This window comes from Entelurus aequoreus, linkage group LG01 (assembly GCF_033978785.1).
Source record: "Entelurus aequoreus isolate RoL-2023_Sb linkage group LG01, RoL_Eaeq_v1.1, whole genome shotgun sequence".
Taxonomy (NCBI): domain Eukaryota; kingdom Metazoa; phylum Chordata; class Actinopteri; order Syngnathiformes; family Syngnathidae; genus Entelurus; species Entelurus aequoreus.
The window spans coordinates 3,474,992-3,497,597 of NC_084731.1; the positions used below are offsets into that span (position 1 = coordinate 3,474,992).

Here is a 22,606-nt window from a genome sequence, read left to right on the forward strand (position 1 = left end):
AATAAGCGTGGCACATTGTCCTGTGATTCTGCTTGGCTTTGTGATTTTAGGATATAGACTGATGCTGTACATTGTATTTTGCTTGTTGGGGTTCAATAAGTCAATATTAAAGTCACCACATAAGAACGTTATTCTTTGACCATTGTCCATGTAAGTTGCCTTGATCCATTCTTCAAATGTTTCTATACTTGACTTAGGTGATCTATATATACAACTGATGAATATGTTTTTGCTTTTTTCCTGACATATTTCAATGGTTATACATTCTAAGATATTATCTATGGCAAATGACATGTTTTTTACCACTTTGTAGTTCAGGTTCTTCATCACGTACACAGCTACTCCTCCTCCATTTTTGTTGGTTCTGTTGATGTAGTTTAGTTCATATCCCTCCAGATCAAAATCTATTCCTTTTTTATCATCAATCCATGTTTCTGTGACAGCAATCACTTTGAAGGGTCCGTTGATGTGTTCCAAAAAGTTCTTAATGTTGTTGTAATTTGCATACAAGCTTCTACTATTAAAATGAATAATTGACAATTTGTTATCACATTCAATGTTGCTATTATATTGATCATCTGTATAATAAAAACAACTATTACTGATTTGGGAGAAAAAAATTGTATCTGGATCTATATCATTTTCCAAATCCTGGTTTTTGTGATCTTTGTTGCAGAAATTTTTTAGTTCCATATTTTCTTGTTCAACAAACTTTGATGTTGTTTCAATAATCTCTATAAGTGTAGGTGGATGCAATCCTGAATCTAGGTCCTCTTGTTTAGTCGTCCCTTGGAACATAGTAGTGCCGATGCTGAATTTAGGTGCTTGTTTTCTTTCAGAGTCCATTATCATTGTTGTTGTGGTAGCTGTGTAAACTTTAAAAATTGTCCAGGTCCTTGATGTCATGGACAACAATTACTCTTGCTTCTGGACCTCCATTCAGCTTGATGTAGATTTTACAGTTGGCGCTCCAAGTTCCCTGGATTTTTCCCTGCCTTCTCAAGTCGCGTGCTTTCTTGGCGATTCCAGCATTACGTTTTGTGAGATGCTCATTCATGTACACATTTGTTCCCTTCAGCTTCTTTCCCTGTCTCAGCAATGCCATTTTAGATTTTCTGTTTACGAGTTTCACAAGCACGACTGGAGTGGCGTTGTTGTTTCTTCCGTTCAGTGGGATGCATGTTTCGATGGTATTAATGTCAATTTCAATTTCTTTTGATTGCAAAAAGTTGACCACTTGCTGTTCTGCTGAGACCATATCCATTTCATCTGGTTCACCTTCATTATTCACAGCTTTCGCATAGGATCTTGGTTTAATTCGGTGCCCTGTCACAATGATATCATTCATTCGTTTATCCTGATCCATTTCATCTATGATGTTCCTCAGCATGTTGTTGTCTTCTTGAAGGATCTTCATTTGTTTGCTCATTTCAGTGGCTTCTTTATTTCTGGAGTTGTTCTCTTTTTTCATTTCTTTAATTTCTTCTTTCATTTCTTTCATATCCTCTTTCCATCCATCCATCAATTCTTCCAATTTTTCTATCATTTCTTCTTTAAATTCCTGGAGTATTTTTTGTAGTTTCCCTTCTTGAATCCCATCATGTCCTGTGCCCAGCTTCAAATCAGTCTTTCCAGTCAATCCTTTAACTTTTGGCATCGCGGCAGTCACTGACGTCAGCGCCTCTTATGTCTTAAGGGCAGTTACTTCTTTAGCGACTTGCGGCACTTTTAACTTGTTTTTTCAACAATTTCGTACCTTGCGCCGCTCAGAGATCAATTTGAGGTGTCAGCCTGTCAACTTATATCACTCTGCGACGTCGGGATCACTTTAAAACAGCTGTAAACTCGCCGTAAATTTTGGTTGCTAGGCAACCGCTTTGAACTGCGGGAGGCGCCTTTGGCTTGAGGCTAACGGCTCTTCCACTCGCCTTATTTCAGCGTATCAGTGCCTCTCAACTGACCAAAATCAGATCGAAGATGCCAGGTGACTCTCCTGTGGCTGTGATCGCAAATCAGTGGTCAAATCAGTGGTCAAAATCTTCAGACTTAACAAAAACTCCGGTAGCAGAAGCGGAGCTTTTTTCTTTGCATCCTTTCTCATTGACAGGAAGTGACGCATTTTAACTGTTAACTTTGTTAGTGTTTTAATAACATAAATACTAGCTCAAATGTTTTGTCATCTCATTGAATTGAACGCTGGATGAGTTGTCAGTGAGGCACAAAGATTGTGTGTTCGATGTATCACTCCACTTTATTTTTGTTGGCCAAACTGTTGCACTGAAGTAGATGGTTGTTGGAGAAGAACAAAGCTTGTTTATTAGACTTTATCTTCATTAGCCAAACTGCTTTGTGTTTTATATTGCTATCAAAAAGTAAACACCATGTTTTTTACAATACTTGTGTATTTTTTCATTCCACAAAGTAATTACTTTAATAACCATTCATGTGACATAGCATTTTGTTAAGGTTTTATGGTGTATAATTAATACCTACATGACAGATTTCTGCTCAAACGTTCAATGGATCTGTCCAGATACAGCATGTACATGTACACACATTAGTACATGTAAATGTATATACATAACTTAAAAAATACCTCTTGCTATGAAAATGTAAAAATTAGGGCTGCAACTAACGATTAATTTGACAATAGATTAATCTGTCGATTATTACTTTGATTAATCGATTAATAATCGGATAAAAGAGACAAACTACATTTCTATCCTTTCCAGTATTTTATTGAAAAAAAACAGCATACTGGCACCATACTTATTTTGATTATTGTTTCTCAGCTGTTTGTACATGTTGCAGTTTATAAATAAAGGTTTATTTAAAAAAATAAATAAATAAAATAAAAATAAAAATTAAAAAAATAAAATAAAATAAAGAAATTGCCTCTGCGCATGCGCATAGCATAGATCCAATTAATCGATGACTAAATTAATCGCCAACTATTTTTATAATCGATTTTAATCGATTAGTTGTTGCAGCCCTAGTAAAAATAGAGATAAAGGCATCATGTAAGAAAAATCTGACACGCTGCTACTATTAATGAACAAAAACACAAATATTTGTCTTTAAATATATAGATAATGTTTATCTAGAGCATTTTTATTAGATTTTACAAATTACATGATGGCGTCACGTTCACACCCCAACATTGTTTTACCTAACATTATGAATAATCATGATTAATAATCCTGATTTCAATATTGATTTAAAAATAATCGTATTTATTATTTTGGTGCGTGGGACGGCGTGGCGCAGTTGGGATAGTGGCCGTGCCAGCAACCCGAAGGTTCCTGGTTCAATCCCCACCTTCTACCAACCTCGTCATGTCCGTTGTGTCCTTGAGCTAGACACTTCACCCTTGCTCCTGATGGGTCGTGGTTAGCGCCTTGCATGGCAGCTCCCGCCATCAGTGTGTGAATGGGTGAATGTGGAAATAGAGTCAAAGCGCTTTGAGTACCTTGAAGGTAGAAAAGCGCTATACAAATATAACCCATTTACCATTTACATTTTGCCCATAATAGTGCAGTCCTATATGTAAGACTAATCCTCACATATGAACACTATTTTTATCTATATGCACAAAAAGTGCAGTCGCGTCTTATGTCAAAAGGGTGCCACCTTGCGTAATTTTCACATTTATTTTTATTTATTTATAGTATTATTTTGTTTCTGCCATATTACTTTGTTCATAATGCTTGTGTCGCTTTCATATGCACATTTAACTTTCTACTTGAGGTACATAGATACATTTTGAATGTGTTGGCAACACTAAATTGGCCCTAGTGTGTGAATGTGAGTGTGAATGTTGTCTGTCTATCTGTGTTGGCCCTGCGATGAGGTGGCGACTTGTCCAGGGTGTACCCCGCCTTCCGCCTGAACGCAGCTGAGATAGGCTCCAGCACCCCCCCGCGACCCCGAAAGGGACAAGCGGTAGATAATGGAAGGATGGATGGATGTTTGTGTTTTTTGTAAAATAAAACTTTGTTAAAGGTATGTTAAGAGCAGGAACATCATACAATATATTGAAAATACGTCCAAGATCAGACAGCCCTTTGAGACATTTGTGATTAAGGGCTGTATAAGTAAACTTTGATTGATTGAAAGAGTGCCTATTCCATATATCAATTACTAAAAACGGTCACATGTTACAAAAGCTCCTCTTGGTTGCTGACGTACGACTTAAACGTGCAGTGTTGGCCTAAAATAGTACGGTATTTTAATTTTTTTTTATTTACAAAAATCACACCGTTAATCAATCTAATAAAAGATCAAATAATAGAGCAACCCCAACTTGAACCCAGTCTCTGCTTAACAATACAGAGGATAGAAAATTTACAAAGCAATGGAGGAAGCCATACAAATACAATATTTAAAGGCCTACTGAAACCCACTACTACCGACCACGCAGTCTGATAGTTTATATATCAATGATGAAATCTTAACATTATAACACATGCCAATACGGCCGGGTTAACTTATAAAGTGACATTTTAAATTTGCTGCTAAACTTCCGGTTCGAAACGCCTCTGAGGATGACGTATGCGCGTGACGTAGACCGGGGAACACGGGTATGCCTTCCACATTGAAGCCAATACGAAAAAGCTCTGTTTTCATTTCATAATTCCACAGTATTCTGGACATCTGTGTTCGTGAATCTGTTGCAATCATGTTCATTGCATTATGGAGAAGGAAGCTGAGCAAGCAAAGAAGAAAGTTGTCGGTGCGAAATGGACGTATTTTTCGAACGTAGTCAGCAACAACAGTACACAGCCGACGCTTCTTTGTTTACATTCCCGAAAGATGCAGTCAAGATGGAAGAACTCGGATAACAGAGACTCTAACCAGGAGGACTTTTGACTTCGATACACAGACGCCTGTAGAGAACTGGAACAACACAGACTCTTACCAGGATTACTTTGATTTGGATGACAAAGACGCAGACGTGCTACTGTGAGTATGCAGCTTTGGCTTCTAAACATTTGATCGCTTGACCGTATGTGCGCAACTTTTTTTTGCGTATGTACGTAACTTTTTTAAAATATATAAGCTTTATGAACCTTGGGTTAGGTGAACGGTCTTTTGGGCTGAGTGATTGTGTGTGTTGATCAGGTGTTTGAATTGTATTGGCGTGTTCTATGGAGCTAGGAGCTAGCAGAGGAGCTAGGAGATAGCATAACAAACACGCAGGTGATTTTATGCAGGATTAATTTGTGGCATATTAAATATAAGCCTGGTTGTGTTGTGGCTAATAGAGTATATATATGTCTTGTGTTTATTTACTGTTGTAGTCATTCCCAGCTGAATATCAGGTCACCCCCGGCTCTCACAGCATCTTCCCTATCTGAATAGCTTCAACTCCCCACTAGTCCTTCACTTGCACTTTACTCATCCACAAATCTTTCATCCTCGCTCAAATTAATGGGGAAATTGTCGCTTTCTCGGTCCGAATCTCTCTCACTTCATGCGGCCATCATTGTAAACAATAGGGAACTTTGCGTATATGTTCAACTGACTACGTCACGCTACTTCCGGTAGGGGCAAGCCTTTTTTTTATCAGATACCAAAAGTTGCAATCTTTATCGTCGTTGTTCTATACTAAATCCTTTCAGCAAAAATATGTCAATATCGCGAAATGATCAAGTATGACACATAGAATAGATCTGCTATCCCCGTTTAAATAAAAAAAATTCATTTCAGTAGGCCTTTAAATATGACGCTAAAAACAGGAAAACCAAAAATGTATAAAAGCAACAGTATCAATAATAAAAGTAATGTCAAGAATAGTTGTTTAATATTTTTAATACAAGATATATTCTTTAAAAAAAATAATAAAATAAATAATAATAATAATAATTTAAAAAATAAAAAATAAAAAATAAAAATATATTATATATATATATATGTATATATATACACACACTACCGTTCAAAAGTTTGGGGTCACCCAAACAATTTTGTGGAATAGCCTTCATTTCTAAGAACAAGAATAGACTGTCGAGTTTCAGATGAAAGTTCTCTTTTTCTGGCCATTTTTAACGTTTAATTGACCCCACAAATGTGATGCTCCAGAAACTCAATCTGCTCAAAGGAAGGTCAGTTTTGTAGCTTCTGTAACGAGCTAAACTGTTTTCAGATGTGTGAACATGATTGCACAAGGGTTTTCTAATCATCAATTAGCCTTCTGAGCCAATGAGCAAACACATTGTACCATTAGAACACTGGAGTGATAGTTGCTGGAAATGGGCCTCTATACACCTATGTAGATATTGCACCAAAAACCAGACATTCGCAGCTAGAATAGTCATTTACCACATTAGCAATGTATAGAGTGTATTTCTTTAAAGTTAAGACTAGTTTAAAGTTATCTTCATTGAAAAGTACAGTGCTTTTCCTCCAAAAATAAGGACATTTCAACGTGACCCCAAACTTTTGAACGGTAGTGTATATATATATTTACTTTTTAAAATACATTTTTGAAAATTATGAATCTATTTAGAATCGAAAAAAATGTAAATCACGATTTCGATGTGAATCAATTTTTTTTAGCACGCCAGTTACGACCATGGCATTGGTGACAAACCAGAATTATGCATTTTGCTGGCTTTTTTTGCGATAGTTGCGGCCTTGAATGTCTGACTTTGTGGCAGCTTTTACAGAGACATGGCAAAAGGTGCCATGTTTTGAGTTTTGTTTTTTTCAAACGCATTGAATGAACTTGATTAAAGGGATTTGTTATCAATGTTTTAACTCTACTATATAGTTTTAACCTCAAAAACACAAAGATTTCAACACACATTGGAAAACAAATACTGTATTGATGTTTTACTCCTTTTAAACCACACAAATAAACGTAGCCGCTGTAAAAGCACATACTCACAGCTCATATTGCCAAATTGCTGTTTGAGTTCATTATAACTAACAATAGTTATAATTCATTATAATTATAAAAATAAACACCACCAAAAGCTTCCTTATTGTCCACTGTCTGCTCTATCGTCTACAAGTTGGAGACATTCTCCGTATATGTTTTACACTTGAAAAGTGTTTGTCTATATGAAGCATTCATGTATGTTCCAACACACTTACTGCCATGCTTTGAAAGCATTTGTAAACTGTTAAGAGCGTTTTTGTTGAGACACGATGAGAGATTATTTATTTATCCAGGGTAAATAAAAGCTGCACAGGCGCGCATCATTTGGGTGAATTGGCGCTATTGCGACACAGCAAATTCCTGCAGGGTCTGATTATGGTATACAGCTGACATAAACATAATTCCAAGAGTGATGTGAAACTCACCAGCCACGTTGGTTGAACGCCGCTATGTTAGCAAGCGTGTGGTTGCTGGTTGGATAATAAGTGGCATACGAGGGACGCGAGTACGGCACGGAGGCTCGTTTCTCGTCTTCGTAGCTCTTTTTGGCTGCTCTCTTCTCCGCTTTGGTCAGTTTGGTCTCCTTCCGGTCCGCTAAAAGGGACTCGTGGTGAAACGGGTGCTATTGGGACACAATGAACAAAACAGTTGAGGATTTTATTGAAAGCAAATGGTGTCGACCCAAAATATCGTATTTTTTTCCAAATATCTACAACAAAGAGGATGTTAATTGGAAGCAGGGGGTATAAACTACAGGAACGATGAAATTAAAGTAATTATATACACACAAGTCATTTTTTCACCTATAATAATGATGAGGAGTGCATGAGAAATTAAAAAGTAAAAGGTAGCTCTCATGGTCATTTTTTAACAATATGTTGTTCAACACAACAGCGACAGAACCAATGTTGTACTAGCTGCTTAGTCAGCAATTATATTTTATTTTAAACAACAGAACAACAAGCGTTACACTTGTGCCCATATGTGAGAGTAGGAACGTTAATGGAACAGTAAATCGACAGACATTTATCCGTTAAAAAAAATTTGGAGAAGCAGATGGAAGGACATACCATAAAAGTCCGCTCTCCAAGGTAAATGCTGTACATTGTTACTACATTAACTTAACTAAACTACTGTAGTTGTTTGTAGTACAAATGTTGGTCATTATGGTGGTACTTGGAGAGCCAAATGTTTTCTGAGGTCCTGTGAAATATTGTATTGCTTTTAAAGTACCAGTACAAAACAAGTTGCTTGTATAATGAAGCTATTATCATATAAGTCTGATTTATGACTGAAAGATTTCCAAAGTTTGCGAATAGTTATATATGATCAAAATAGTATCAATCTCACGGAGATTCCCGAGTCATTATGAGAGATAATTCATTGTGACACGAGCATCCGCAGCATTGCTATGTGCTAAACATACAAACTAACAATAACAAACCAGAATGAAACCAACAGTGTAATATTTCCACTCTCGCTAGGATGCCGACCGACGGGACGCTCACGTAATTCCGTTTGGATAAAGATAATCCTCATAATCCTTGCAATCCTCACGAAGGGTTAAAAAAAAAAAAAGTTCCTGCAGAAAGCGTCTTGTGGGGTCTATTTCGCCATCTCAGGGGATGTCAAAGTCGACCACCATGTCGTACTATGGCCACATGTGTTTACTACCAGGTGAGAGCTGCATGAATCATAATCTAGAATTTACTTTTAGCAAGTTTGAGACAAAGCAAAAGCAGCTGTCGTCTCAGTGTGTCAACCATAGCAGCGTAAACTAGCATTAGCTCACTGCTATCAATGCACCGCCAAAATTGTCCGTCTGCATTGGCACTAAAAATAACTCATTCATATTTGGTTAATTTTTAGGTCACAACATGTAAATGGAATATTGTTGGCAGTTTCTGGTTGTTTTTAGGCTATTTATTTACAATTTTGAATGCATAAAAAAGATAAGCATATGTGTTCTTGTCTTATATAAGGATTGTGAATGATAAACACCACATCTCTTTCCAATTTTTGCATACTTCCAGTATGACTGATCTGATAACATTGTCAGAGTGCAAAAGAGTTACTACTGTGATGTCAATCTCCGAAAATAGCCGAAGGTATTCGGAGCGTAATATTCAAAATGGCTGACTGAATTTGTGGCATTTTGTGATGTTTAAACAGTGTTTTCACATACTTTGCGGATTGTAAATACTTTTGAAAATGGTTTAATACAGACCTGGGCAAATTAAGACTCGGGGGCCGCATGCGACCCGTTAAGCTTTTCAATCTGGCCCGCCGGACAATTCCCAAATATTTGTTTTAGATCTTTAACATCGAAACTGTAGCTGTGATGTTTTCAAAATTACTGTAAGTCTACAACAATATACAAAGTATTTAAAATGGTTGGAATCTGCGCTTTTGCATCATATACTACAAACCCCGTTTCCATATGAGTTGGAAAATTGTGTTAGATGTAAATATAAACGGAATACAATGATTTGCAAATCCTTTTCAACCCATATCAATGGAATGCACTACAAAGACAAGATATTTGATGTTCAAACTTATGAACTTAATTTTTTTTTTTTGCAAATAATAATTAACTTAGAATTTCATGGCTGCAACACGTGCCCAAGTACTTGGGAAAGGGCATGTTCACCACTGTGTTACATGGCCTTTCCTTTTAACAACACTCAGTAAACGTTTGGGAACTGAGGAGACACATTTTTTAAGCTTCCCAGGTGGAATTCTTTCCCATTCTTGCTTGATGTACAGCTTAAGTTGTTCAACAGTCCGGGGTCTCCGTTGTGGTATTTTAGGCTTCATAATGCGCCACAGATTTTCAATGGGAGACAGGTCTGGACTACAGGCAGGCCAGTCTAGTACCTGCACTCTTTTACTATGAAGCCACGTTGATGTAACACGTGGCTTGGCATTGTCTTGCTGACATAAGCAGGGTTACCATGGTAACGTTGCTTGGATGGCAACATATGTTGCTCCAAAACCTGTATGTACCTTTCAGCATTAATGGCGCCTTCACAGATGTGTAAGTTACCCATGTCTTGGGCACTAATACACCCCCATACCATCACAGATGCTGGCTTTTCAACTTTGCGCCTATAACAATCCGGATGATTCTTTTCCTCTTTGGTCCGGAGGACACGACGTCCACAGTTTCCAAAAACAATTTGAAATGTGGACTCGTCAGACCACAGAACACTTTTCCACTTTGTATCAGTGCATCTTAGATGAGCTCAGGCCCAGCGAAGCCGACGGCGTTTCTGGGTGTTGTTGATAAACGGTTTTCGCCTTGCATAGGAGAGTTTTAACTTGCACTTACAGATGTAGCGACCAACTGTAGTTACTGACAGTGGGTTTCTGAAGTGTTCCTGAGCCAATGTGGTGATATCCTTACACACTGATGTCGCTTGTTGATGCAGTACAGCCTGAGGGATCGAAGGTCACGGGCTTAGCTGCTTACGTGCAGTGATTTCTCCAGATTCTCTGAACCCTTTGATGATATTACGGACCGTATATGGTGAAATCCCTAAATTCCTTGCAATAGCTGGTTGAGAAAGGTTTTTCTTAAACTGTTCAACAATTTGCTCACGCATTTGTTGACAAAGTGGTGACCCTCGCCCCATCCTTGTTTGTGAATGACTGAGCATTTCATGGAATCTACTTTTATACCAAATCATGGCACCCACCTGTTCCCAATTTGTCTGTTCACCTGTGGGATGTTCCAAATAACTGTTTGACTAGCATTCCTCAACTTTATCAGTATTTATTGCCACCTTTCCCAACTTCTTTGTCACGTGTTGCTGGCATCAAATTCTAAAGTTAAAGATTATTTGCAAAAAAATTTTTTTTTAATCAGTTTGAATATCAAATATGTTGTCTTTGTAGCATATTCAACTGAATATGGGTTGAAAATGATTTGCAAATCATTGTATTCCGTTTATATTTACATCTAACACAATTTCCCAACTCATATGGAAACAGGGCTTGTAGTTACTATGGTAATAATCTACATCACAGCAGCTCAGACGAGGCACCAAGCAGTGTGGGTGGGGAGCGTTTCCACAGAGTGTTTCCAGAGCGGCCAGCCTGAAATGCGGGTGTCAGGAACAGACACGGAAGGAGATGTTTACAACAAAGTTCTAAAGCTTAGTGATATATCAGACTGTAGGTGGGTTTTTTTTACCCTTCACGTTCATATTTCGCTGTGTTTTTGCATTTTTGTTGCGTTTCACTTGATTGTAAAATATGTCAATTGAGAAGGGGTGTGACATTCATATGTTGTCAATATTCAGTGTTTTATCCTTCATAGTTAATATTGTAAATCCCACATTCTTTATTTTCATGTACATTCTGGGTGTCTCATTCAGTAAAAAAATTTAAAATTCCATTCTGTTTTTTAAGGTGGTCTGTCATAACGTTTTTAGCATTTATCCATCCATCCATCCATCCATTTTGTACCACTTATCCCTTTCGGGGTCGCGGGGGGTGCTGGAGCCTATCTCAGCTAATCAGACATTAATGTGAGGTTTTGTATTAGTGTTCCTAAAAATAGGACCCAAGCACACATACTGTACAGCAGGGGTCTCAGACACGCGGCCTGCGGGTCAATTGCAGCCCGCGAGACGTTATTTTGCGGCCCGCACCTTAATATGAAAATTTAATGTTAGTGCAGCACGCAAGTTTTATATGAATGCCGCTTGACAGCGTCATACTTGCCCACCCTCCCGATTTTTCCGGGAGACTCCCGAATTTCAGGGCAACCATTCTCTCGAATGTCTTCACCCAAACAACAATAATAAGGGCGTGCCGTGATGTCACTGCCTTTAGCGCCCTCTACAACCTGTACAAACAGCGTGCCAGCCCAGTCACATGTTGTATTTGGCTTCTGCTGACACACATAAGTGACTGCAAGACATACTTGGTCAACAGCCATTCAGGTCACACTGACGGTGGCCGTATAAACAACTTTAACACTGTTACAAATATGCGCCACACTGTGAACCCACACCAAACAAAAATGACATAAACATTTCGGGAGAACATCCGCACCGTAACACAACAGAACAAATACCCAGAATCCCATGCAGCCCTAACTCTTCCGGGCTGCAATATACACCCCCGCTACCACCAAACCCCGGCCCCCCAACCCTGCGCCCCCACACATCAACCACCCCCCGTCCGTGCGTCGGTTGAGGTGGGCGGGGGCAGGGTTTGGTGGTAACGGGGGTGTATATTGAAGCCCGGAAGAGTTAAGGCTGCAAGGTGTTCTGGGTATTTGTTCTGTTGTGTTTATGTTGTGTTACGGTGCGGATGTTCTCCCGAAATGTGTTTGTCATTCTTGTTTGGTGTGGGTTCACACTGTGGCGCATATTTGTAACAGTGTTAAACTTGTTTATACGGCCACCCTCAGTGTGACCTGTATGGCTGTTGATCAACTATGTCTTGCACTCACTTACTGTGTCTGCAGAAGCCTGATACAACATGTGACTGGGCCGGCATGCTGTTTTGTATGGTGTAAAAAGCGGACGCGATGACAGGTTGTAGAGGACGTTAAAGGCAGTGCTATCACGGCACGCCCTTAATATTATTGTCCGGGTGAAAATCGGGAGAAATTCGGGGGAATGGTTGCCCCGGGAGATTGTCGGGAGGGGCACTGAAATTCGGGAGTCTCCCGGAAAAATCGGGAGGGTTGGCAAGTATGTTGCTAGGGCGGGATAGCCATTCAAAGAAGGTGAATTAATTAAAAAGTGTATGTTAGATTTTTTTAAGAAATCTTTTCTTGCGGCCCAGCTTCACCCAGTTTCTGCATCCAGTGGCCCACAGGTAAATTGAGTTTGAGACCCCTGCTGTACAGCATATTTTCACAGCTTACATACATATTTACATACATACATACATTATATATATATATATATATATATATATATATATATATATATATATATATATATATATATATATATATATATATATATATATATATATACATACATACATACACACACACATTATTATATATACACATACACATACATATGTATACATAGATAGATAGATATACCGGCCCCCAGACACAGTTTTTTCTGTAAATTTGGCCCCCCTGTGCAAAATAAACACAAATAAGCATACAAAGTCAACTTGTTTTTTCACTCTACTGGTACTTTAAACAATATTTCTTATTTAAAAGTTTGTTTTTCTTTTTGAAAGGCATGTTAAATTGTGCTGTTTTGGGGGCAGGGCAAAGCACTGATTACATTTATTTCAATTCATTTTAATGTTATTTGAGAGTTTTTTTAGTTACAAGCTGCGTCATAGAACCAATTAAGCTGGCAAGTTGAGGTACTACTGTACGATAATCTTAGCATTGTACCTTGGTGATGAGGTGTGGATAAAGCTGACACACTCCATATATGGCTCCCTCAAAGTCCGCCAAAGCCCTTAGGTCGATCTTGTTTGACTGAGGTTCCTCCTCCACGAAGTGCAACAGTGACTCCACTTCCTTACGAGTAAAGTTCAGTGCCGGGTTGAGGTCATCCACCACGCGGTCTGTAACCATGACAATGTGTTATATCTAATAAGAGTTATCGAGTCAATCTAAATTGTTATCTGCAGGAAGTAATTCTGCTCCTCTTTAGCAGCAACTTCTTACCAGACATGCTCTGTTTGGAGACCTGTCGATCATAGATCTTCTTCTCTAGGGTGAAGTCACAAACCAGGCGATAAATGTAACAAGGTTTTTTCTGACCATAGCGGTACACCCTGCATACCGCCTGGGCGTCGTGACACGGGTTCCAGGAGGCATCAAACACAACAACGCGATTGGCTCCTATGAGATTCACTCCCAAGCAGCCCGCTCTGGTAGAAGGACAAAAGTAGATTTATTTATGTGACGAGATTATGTTCCTGTTAGTAGAATAAAATGTTGCAAGAAAAACTGTGACACACACCTGGTAGAAAGCAGGAAGAGCAATGCTTTGCTGTTCTCTGGGTCATTGAACTGATTGATTAGCCGCTCTCTTTCTGACGCAGATGTACTCCCATCCAGTCCTACAAGCAAAACATGTCTTTTTAACATGGAAGCGGCAGCCAATCCTGCCAATCATTAAGATTAACCGATAATGAAGCTTTACAGATAGCAGAAACATCCATTAGGAACATACTGTACCTAATAAACAAAATACTAGACTACAATTAGCTATGACACGTTTAACTTTGCTCGGTTTTGATTGATACTGTATGAATTATTGTGTTTGTAGTTTTTAGTGTTATACAACTTTAGTACAGTAAGTAGAGGTGTCCTGATCCGACATTGATATCGTTCCGATACCAGCACAAGAAAAAGTATCGGATAATCCATCTAAATTCTCAAGCAGTCCTGCAGCGCGTTTACTTGTGCAAAGCTGGACAGCCAGTTAACATCTAAATGTCCTCCAATAAGGACAGAAGGTTGGTGGTCCTTTCTTGTATTTTAGTCAGTTGATGTCTAAAAAGTAAATATAGGAGCTAGCAGCTACACAACAGTTACGCACACAAGATAGACATACGTGGTAAGTGTCCCTCATAAATCAATATTTGAAATGTGTCAATATAAACAAGTATCAAGTAATTATAGTTGCATATTACTTACACATACAAAGTCTTCAAGGCAGAAAAGTGTGGTACAAAATATACAGTAGCAAACGTGTCTGCATCATTTAACTTACTGCGTCAAAGCTGAACTAAATTAACTGTTACAAAAAAAATTGCCATTCCACTTCAACTTAAATAAAGCATAAGTCCATTCCAGACGGTTAATAATGAATAGGTTATTGTTTTTCATACCTACCATTGTTCTCTCTTTGACTAATTTCACTTGATCAAACATTTTCTAACATTCCAAATCACATAATAATTAAAGTATGCATGATTTTTGCTCTGGTTTATTGGATCAATGTCGGTATAGGCAGGTAATCAAAGTTTCAAGATCGTTATCGTATCGGAAGTAAAGTGAGTCACAGTCAAAGTAAGTTGTATTGGGACACCCCTAATAGTAAGACCTGTTTTGAAGATTTTACGCTTCTTTTGCACCTAAAAAAAACAACAATGTTAGTGTGAGTGTGTAGTGCTACACCACTGTAACTTCAATAATAAAAATATTGTTTAATTATAAATGCATGATCGCAAAACACACAATGTACCCCACTGGACATATGTCGCTTGTTTTTCGAGCATTCTATAATGCAAATGGATGCAATCACAAGCAGTCACATTAAAGTTGGTAAATTACAGGTAATTACAGGTTTTGGCCCCATGCTGACATCTCAAGGACCGCTGTGAACATAACTTTCTGCAAAGTCGCCTGTCTAGACGGAGAGCTTCAAACTTACGATAGTAATTGAGGTTGCGAACCCAGCTGGGGTTCTGAGAGTCAGCGGCGGCGACGTCTGATGGAATGGGTCTCTTTGATAAGAAGTCCTCAATGACTGTCAGTGTGGACAAGCTTTGACTGGCAAGGCAAAAAGAGATAATTAGAAATGTGAGTGAGCTGTACAACCAAACTCGGAGCATCTTATATAATATAATATCAAACCTGCCACTTTGAGAAATTTTACAATATAGTACTTATCTCCGCCTCCCCTGCCTAATGGCAACTTTGATATTTAATCTGTTTTTTACTTTGTAAAAAAGACAAAATAATTTTTAGTAATTAGTGACGTTACGTCAACTCTGTGAACAATGATGAATGTTGATGACTATCGAGCTTGTTAGCTTTCTTTGTTGCGAGCCAACAATGGCAATAAAAACAGTGAGGGAGTGTTATTGCACCTGGAACTAACCCATGCGTTACAACAGTCATTGTGGAATGAATATGCAATACTCCCGCCACCCCACAGGAGCCAACAGTATGTGTCACAATGAAGCATCAGTGAGGTGAGTCGAAGAAGACTACTCATTCAATACAAAAATAGCACAACCCTCATAAAAAATAAAAATATATTGCATATCGAAAAAACTGTGCATACATTTTTAATTTGTTTTGTATTAAAATTGCTGACTTTGTGATGTCTTTTGTATTCGTGGTCATGTTGTTATTTGTCTGACTAACTAAGCGATGTAAGCTCATTTAATACTACATGTAGTGATAAATTTGACCAGTAGAGGGAAATAACGCGACACCTTACATTTAGTTGTGTTGAGCCGGATACATTGTGTGCAATGTTTGCTGTGGATGTTGTTTAATTTCTATATTCGCAAACATCTGTAGTTTATTGTTTGAATGTATTAACACTGAACCTTCTATTTTATTTATGTAAAATACACAATGGACGTTATACTTTTGTAAGCAATTTTATGCTTATATTTTCAGTCTTAATAAGGCCTAAATGAAGGAAGAAGTGTAAAGAAATTAAACTGAAAAAGGAAAATGATTCAAAATAGGGGACATGGAGCTTCTGTTTCTTAATGCTGTTAACTATCTGTCTAGCTGCACATGCTGGAAACGTAGCGAGGGCAGAATAATTAATTTATTGACTGTGCAGTGTGAAAGCCGACGTGTAACTTTGTAATTAAGTCAACGCGGTCTCAAGGGAATATAACCACATTTCAATATTCGGCCCCTGAGCCCTTGAAACGGCAGCCCTCTTCATTATGTAGTTAAAGACCTACTGAAACCCACTACTACCGACCACGCAGTCTGATAGTTTATATATCAATGATGAAATCTTAACATTGCAACACATGCCAATACGGCCGGGTTAACTTATAAAGTGCAATTTTTAATTTCCAGGGGAACTTCCGGTTGAAAACGTCTATGTATGATGACGTTTGCGCGTGACGTCGATAGTTGAAACGGAAGTATTCGGACACATTGTATCACAATACAAACAGCTCTGTTTTCATCGCAAAATTCCACAGTATTCTGGACATCCGTGTTGGTGAATCTTTTGCAATTTGTTTAATGAACAATGAAGACTGCAAAGAAGAAAGTTGTAGGTGGGATCGGTGTATTAGCGGCTGGCTGCAGCAACACAACCAGGAAGACTTTGACTCGGATAGCAGACGCGCTAGCCGACGCTAGCCACCGACCGCACGGATGATCGTGGTGAAGTCCTTCGTCCTTCCGTCGATCGCTGGAACGCAGGGAAGCACGGGTGTTGATGAGCAGATGAGGGCTGGCTGGCGTAGGTGGAGCGCTAATGTTTTTATCATAGCTCTGTGAGGTCCCGTTGTACTAAGTTAGCTTCAATGGCGTCGTTAGCAACAGCATTTTTAAGCTTCGCCAAGCTGGAAAGCATTAACCATGTATTTACATTTCCCTGGTTTAATAGTATTGTTGATCTTCTGTCTATCCTTCCCAGTCAGGGATTTATTTATTTTGTTTCTATATGCAGTTAAGCACGATGCTATCACGTTAGCTCCGTAGCTAAGTTAGCTTCAATGGCGTCGTTAGCAACAGCATTTTTAAGCTTCGCCAGGCTGGAAAGCATTAACCGTGTATTTACATGTCCCTGGTTTAATAGTATTGTTGATCTTCTGTCTATCCTTCCAGTCAGGGATTTATTTATTTTGTTTCTATATGCAGTTAAGCACGATGCTATCACGTTAGCTCCGTAGCTAAAGTGTTTCGTCGATGTATTGTCATGGAGATAAAAGTCACTGTGAATGTCCATTTCGCGTTCTCGACTCTCATTTTCAAGAGGATATAGTATCCGAGGTGGTTTAAAATACAAATCCGTGATCCACAATAGAAAAAGGAGAGAGTGTGGAATCCAATGAGCCAGCTTGTACCTAAGTTACGGTCAGAGCGAAAAAAGATATGTCTTGCACTGCATTCTAGTCCTTAACTCTAACGTTCCTCATCCACAAATCTTTCATCCTCGCTCAAATTAATGGGGTAATCGTCGCTTTCTCAGTCCGAATCGCTCTAGCTGCATTGAAAACAATAGGAAAATATGAGGAGGCTATCAACTGACTACGTCACGCTACTTCCGGTAGGGGCAAGGCTTTTTTTTATCAGATACCAAAAGATGCGATCTTTATCGTCGTTGTTCTCTACCAAATCCTTTCAGCAAAAATATGGCAATATCGCGAAATGATCAAGTATGACACATAGAATGGATCTGCTATCCCCGTTTAAATAAAAAAAATTCATTTCAGTAGGCCTTTAAATAGCCCTGCGGTATGGCTTACGCTGGCGTCTCGACACAGAAGCATAATCCAGGTTTCGCAACTAAACTCAGCAAAATGCAAGAAGATCTCATCCATCTATCCATCCATACATGTTAGCAGGTCTGTATTTGAAATTCTTGTGCACTAAGAAAATTCGAGTCCCTGCGTGATAAACCAGTTTATTTCTACAATTAGCAGCCTAAGATATATATTCTACACAGTTGTACTTTATCACATCACGCTTCATAGTATGCAGCTTCACTCTATCGCAGATTGTTATTTTAAAAATTACAAATCATAATTTATGTAGTTTTGGCGTAAATTAATCATTTTTTAAGCATTAGAATGTCTAAATTACCAAAACATATTAAGACTACAGTAGGATTGGCCAGTAAATGAGACCAAACCAATTAGAGCATGCTGTTGGGTATCGTGGCCACTGATTGGTTCAGCCTTGGAGAGCATTACTATATTGGAATAAAGGAGTGTAAAGGTGACTATGTGGGTGTTATTTTCTGTCTAGAAAGCTCTCATACTGTTAAAAAATATTATTAGCAGGTCGTAAATACATTTTTTTTTGTAATTCTCTGACTATGAAAATATTAGATTTAGGATTACCGGTAGTAATTCCTACTTTGGGAATTCGTTTAGCATGGTCAGGCCCTGAACCAACAAACAGTGATAAACGAAGGATTAGTGAATATCAGTTTGAGATAAGAATTTTAACTGAATTTTTTTTGCCTCTAATTGTACAGATTATGCTTTCTGACCTACAACAAAAACATGAATGAGTATCTTCTATGTATTGCTTAGAGGTGGATTTGTGCTTGCTTACCTGAAGACCAACATTTTGTCTCCTCTTCTGACGCTCTCGTCTATCAAATGAAAGAGCAGCACCATTTTGGCAGAGTTCTCAAGAAGTCCTACCCGGTAGTTTGACATGATTTCCTTTGCCTATGACAAAAGAAGACAAGTGAAGTATTGAGCCTAAAAAATAATTTTGTAAGTGGTTGGTTATGAAGGTAATATCCTACCCATTCATACGTGACGACTTGATTGCTTCGATCTTGGGAAGGGTTGAGCAGGGGCGGAATGTTATTAGTTTTGCTGTTGCCAGAGTCTGACCCTTTGCCTTTAAGGCAGCGAGGGTTACTCGCCGAGGTGATGTCGTCCAGGTCCAGGTCCTGCTCGTTGGCCTGGTTCTCTTTCTGTAAAGCCTCGTAAAGTACATCTGGGTGATTCCAGATCTGACGTGCAGATGAAGTAAAATCAGTTTGTATTCAACAAAAGGCACACAAAACAAGAGAAACAGAAACAAAAAGTCCTACCTTGCAACATACACAGAAGGCCTTAAGAGGGTTGAGCCCAAGCCAACCATTGTTTCCTGCCTCTCTGAAGCGATTCATAAACTCGGTGTAAAGCGCTTTCTGTGTTGGGGAAAGCCGCACCATTATCACACGCTCTGTCTTGGCAGGAAGCTGATCTTGCAGAACATCATGGCCACGTCTGTAAGGCAGAAAACATGTGAGTCGCTGCTATCAAAAGTATAAGGTCTGCCAATCCAGCCCACCTTTGGACAAAGCCTTCCAGCAGACTGTGCAGCACATGGCTACGGTAACGCATCAGGCGGACATCTAGGGGTGTGCTGTCCATACACTGCCCGTTCAGAATGGGCCGCTCAAACATGTTGCTGAACTCCTGGCGCGTGCCTAAAAAGTCCGGCCTGACGAAATCCACCATGCACCAGTATTCAGTGAGGTTGTTCTGCAAGGGGTAACCTGTCAGTACCACTCTACGCCTAGAGCGGATGTTCTTCAGAGCCTGTGATGTGCTGGCGTTATAGTTCTTAATGCGATGACCCTCGTCACAGATCACCACGTCTGGACCAGGTCGTACAATGGATTTTTCGATACCTAACAATAAAAACAAATTAATATACATTTGAAGTCATTATTATTGAAACATTCTGATAAATTGCCTTTCATTAGTTCTTGCTGCCTGTCTTCCTCGTCCAGGTCAATGATTACAGGCCCCAGAGGCTTCTTTGATTTTCTCTTCTTGCCCGTAACAAAACTCTTTTTCACGGACAGGAGGCGGTACATCTCATACCCCATCAGCAACACGCCTCCATTTTGGCTCCAGTCCTCCACCACCTTGGCCCGGGCCATTGTGGTTCTGCACGACACACCATTAGAGTGATCAGCAGCTAACACGTTACATTTAATCATGGACAATTTGGTATTTTGCATACTTATGCTCGTCGTTCAGGATCTGAACTTTGAATGTACGTCCTGTTAGCAATGCCGGGTCAGTGTCTGGGGAGAGTGCCTCTTGTGGTGGGAGCCACAAGTTGAACTCTGCCAGCCAGTTCTGAAGTGTGTTCACCTGATACCAAAATGAGATGAAGAAAACCAATCAGAGAGCTTGGAACACCATCAATGTTTCATAAAGGTGGGAAAACGTGTATTACGTGTGCATGGGCTAAGGAACCCATTAATATAATATTGGTGAAGATTCATTTAGAAATTGCCCTGAGTGAGATAAATTGGTCTGAGCACCTCATATGTGACTGGGTGGACGACAATTGAAACATCTTTATGTCAGTGATTCAAAAAACTAACATTTTTATTATAAACATTAAACAGAAACTGAAGAAAATAATCCACCTACCCAGGCTGAATAGTACAATATGATCACTGATGAAACAGCAGGATCATGCACTTAAGATAGCTTTCAAAACGAAATCAACACACAATAGACATACGTTCACTTCACTAAGGAATAAAGTGACTAGAGATATTACAACAGCAAATGAAAACCTTTTTATTGATGTCATAATCAATGCCAGATGCATTAATAAGGTGATTTGGACAAACAAAGAAACTAACACGAATTGACATAAATAACAACACTAGAGAGTTGCAAATAAATGGAAATCTAACTCATGATTCGAATGAAATTGCTACAGCCCTGAACATATTCTTTATTGACTCTAAAAAAAATTTGGCCACAAACTCCTGTCCACAAATCCAACTTTTAATGCCTTTGAATACCGCTACTCCGTTTTTTAATATGAAGGAACTTTCTTAGTTAGGTGTAAATAAACGTATCTGTGGGCTTAATAACTCAAAAGCCAAGGACGCATATTATGGGCACAACGTTTCTCAAAACTCAAACAATCGCTCATTGCTCCAATCGCCAGCATTATTAGCAAATCTATAAATTAAGGTAAATTTCCAAACTCATTGAAAGATGCAGTTATTACTCCAATCTTCAAATCATGAGACCCTACAACAATCAATAACTAAAGACCGATAAGCATTACCCCTGCTGTTTCCGAAGTTGCTGAAAAACTGGTAGTAGAACAGTTCATAGAAATTTTTAATAATAGTCCATACAACTTAAACCCAATGCCATTTGGCTTCAGAAAAAAACATTCTGGGACGGCAATTTGTTTCTTTGTGGATAGCGACGGTGTTAGGCCTTGTGGGTAGAGTGTCCGCCCTGAGATCGGTAGGTCGTGAGTTCAAACCCCGGCCGAGTCATACCAAAGACTATAAAAATAGGACCCATTACCTCCCTGCTTGGCACTCAGCATCAAAGGTTGGAATTGGGGATTAAATCACCACAATGATTCCCGAGCGCGGCCACCGCTGCTGCTCACTGCTCCCCTCACCTCCCAGGGGGTGGAACAAGGGGATGGGTCAAATGCAGAGAGTAATTTCACCACACCTAGTGTGTGTGACTATCAGTGGTACTTTAACTTTATAGGAGCTGTACTGAGCTGTTTTATTTTAATTTGTCGGTAGATAGGAAAAATAGCATTGATAGAATCGTATATTGTGCAGAGGAAACCGTGTGTTAGACCACACAATACTACATCTAAAACTTCTGACAATACCCTTGGTGTACGACAAACTTCGGTTTTGGGAAGATTATTGTTTGTCTGTACTTTAATGATCTGCCAAATAGCTGTCTGTCCAACGTAACTCTTCAGATGTATGGCGCTATTGTGTATATGCATGCAAAAACTAAATGCCAAGCTGCACATGATCTATCAGAAGCTATGTTCCAAGTGTCACACTGTTTGAACCTTTCTCATCTGCATCTTAGGCCCAGTTTACACTGCACACCAAATCTGATAATTTCCCCCTCAAGTGACACAGATCAGATTTTTTTTGCCAGTCCAAACGCTCCAAAATGCTTCGAATCTGATTTTTTGGCATGAGATTTAGGCCACATCAGGATGTAGTCCTGAATCGGATTGGAATCTGATCTGTTCAAATGTGACTGCAGACTAAACGCAATGCGACCTGAATGTGATTTTTACGTCAGCTTTAGACTTAGACTTAGACAAACTTTATTGATCCATAAGGGAAATTGGTCCACACAGTAGCTCAGTTACAAAGGATGGAAATGGAAAGGATGGAAAGGATAATGCAGGTATACAGTAGACTAAAAATTAGGTGTTTGGACGAGGTACATCAACCAGTCGAAATGGATATTTGATAACAACATCCTTTCAGTGCATCACTTTTCAATAGTGCGCAAATAATAAGCTAT

General features: G+C 39.0%; 1 protein-coding gene across 3 annotated transcripts in view; it reads right to left on the reverse strand.

The window, feature by feature from the left end:
• LOC133647072 (helicase ARIP4-like) overlaps positions 1–22,606 on the reverse strand; it is a 44,881-nt gene that overhangs the window by 12,086 nt on the left and 10,189 nt on the right. For all 3 annotated transcript variants that reach the window (XM_062043158.1, XM_062043139.1, XM_062043148.1), the window contains exons 8-18: positions 20,295–20,428; positions 20,022–20,218; positions 19,614–19,956; positions 19,372–19,549; positions 19,078–19,290; positions 18,879–18,997; positions 15,262–15,380; positions 13,843–13,942; positions 13,545–13,750; positions 13,266–13,441; positions 7,309–7,505 (exon numbers count right to left, since the gene is read on the reverse strand). In XM_062043158.1, coding sequence (XP_061899142.1) covers positions 7,309–7,505; positions 13,266–13,441; positions 13,545–13,750; positions 13,843–13,942; positions 15,262–15,380; positions 18,879–18,997; positions 19,078–19,290; positions 19,372–19,549; positions 19,614–19,956; positions 20,022–20,218; positions 20,295–20,428 — 1,982 coding nt within the window. The remainder of the gene's footprint in view (positions 1–7,308; positions 7,506–13,265; positions 13,442–13,544; positions 13,751–13,842; positions 13,943–15,261; positions 15,381–18,878; positions 18,998–19,077; positions 19,291–19,371; positions 19,550–19,613; positions 19,957–20,021; positions 20,219–20,294; positions 20,429–22,606) is intronic.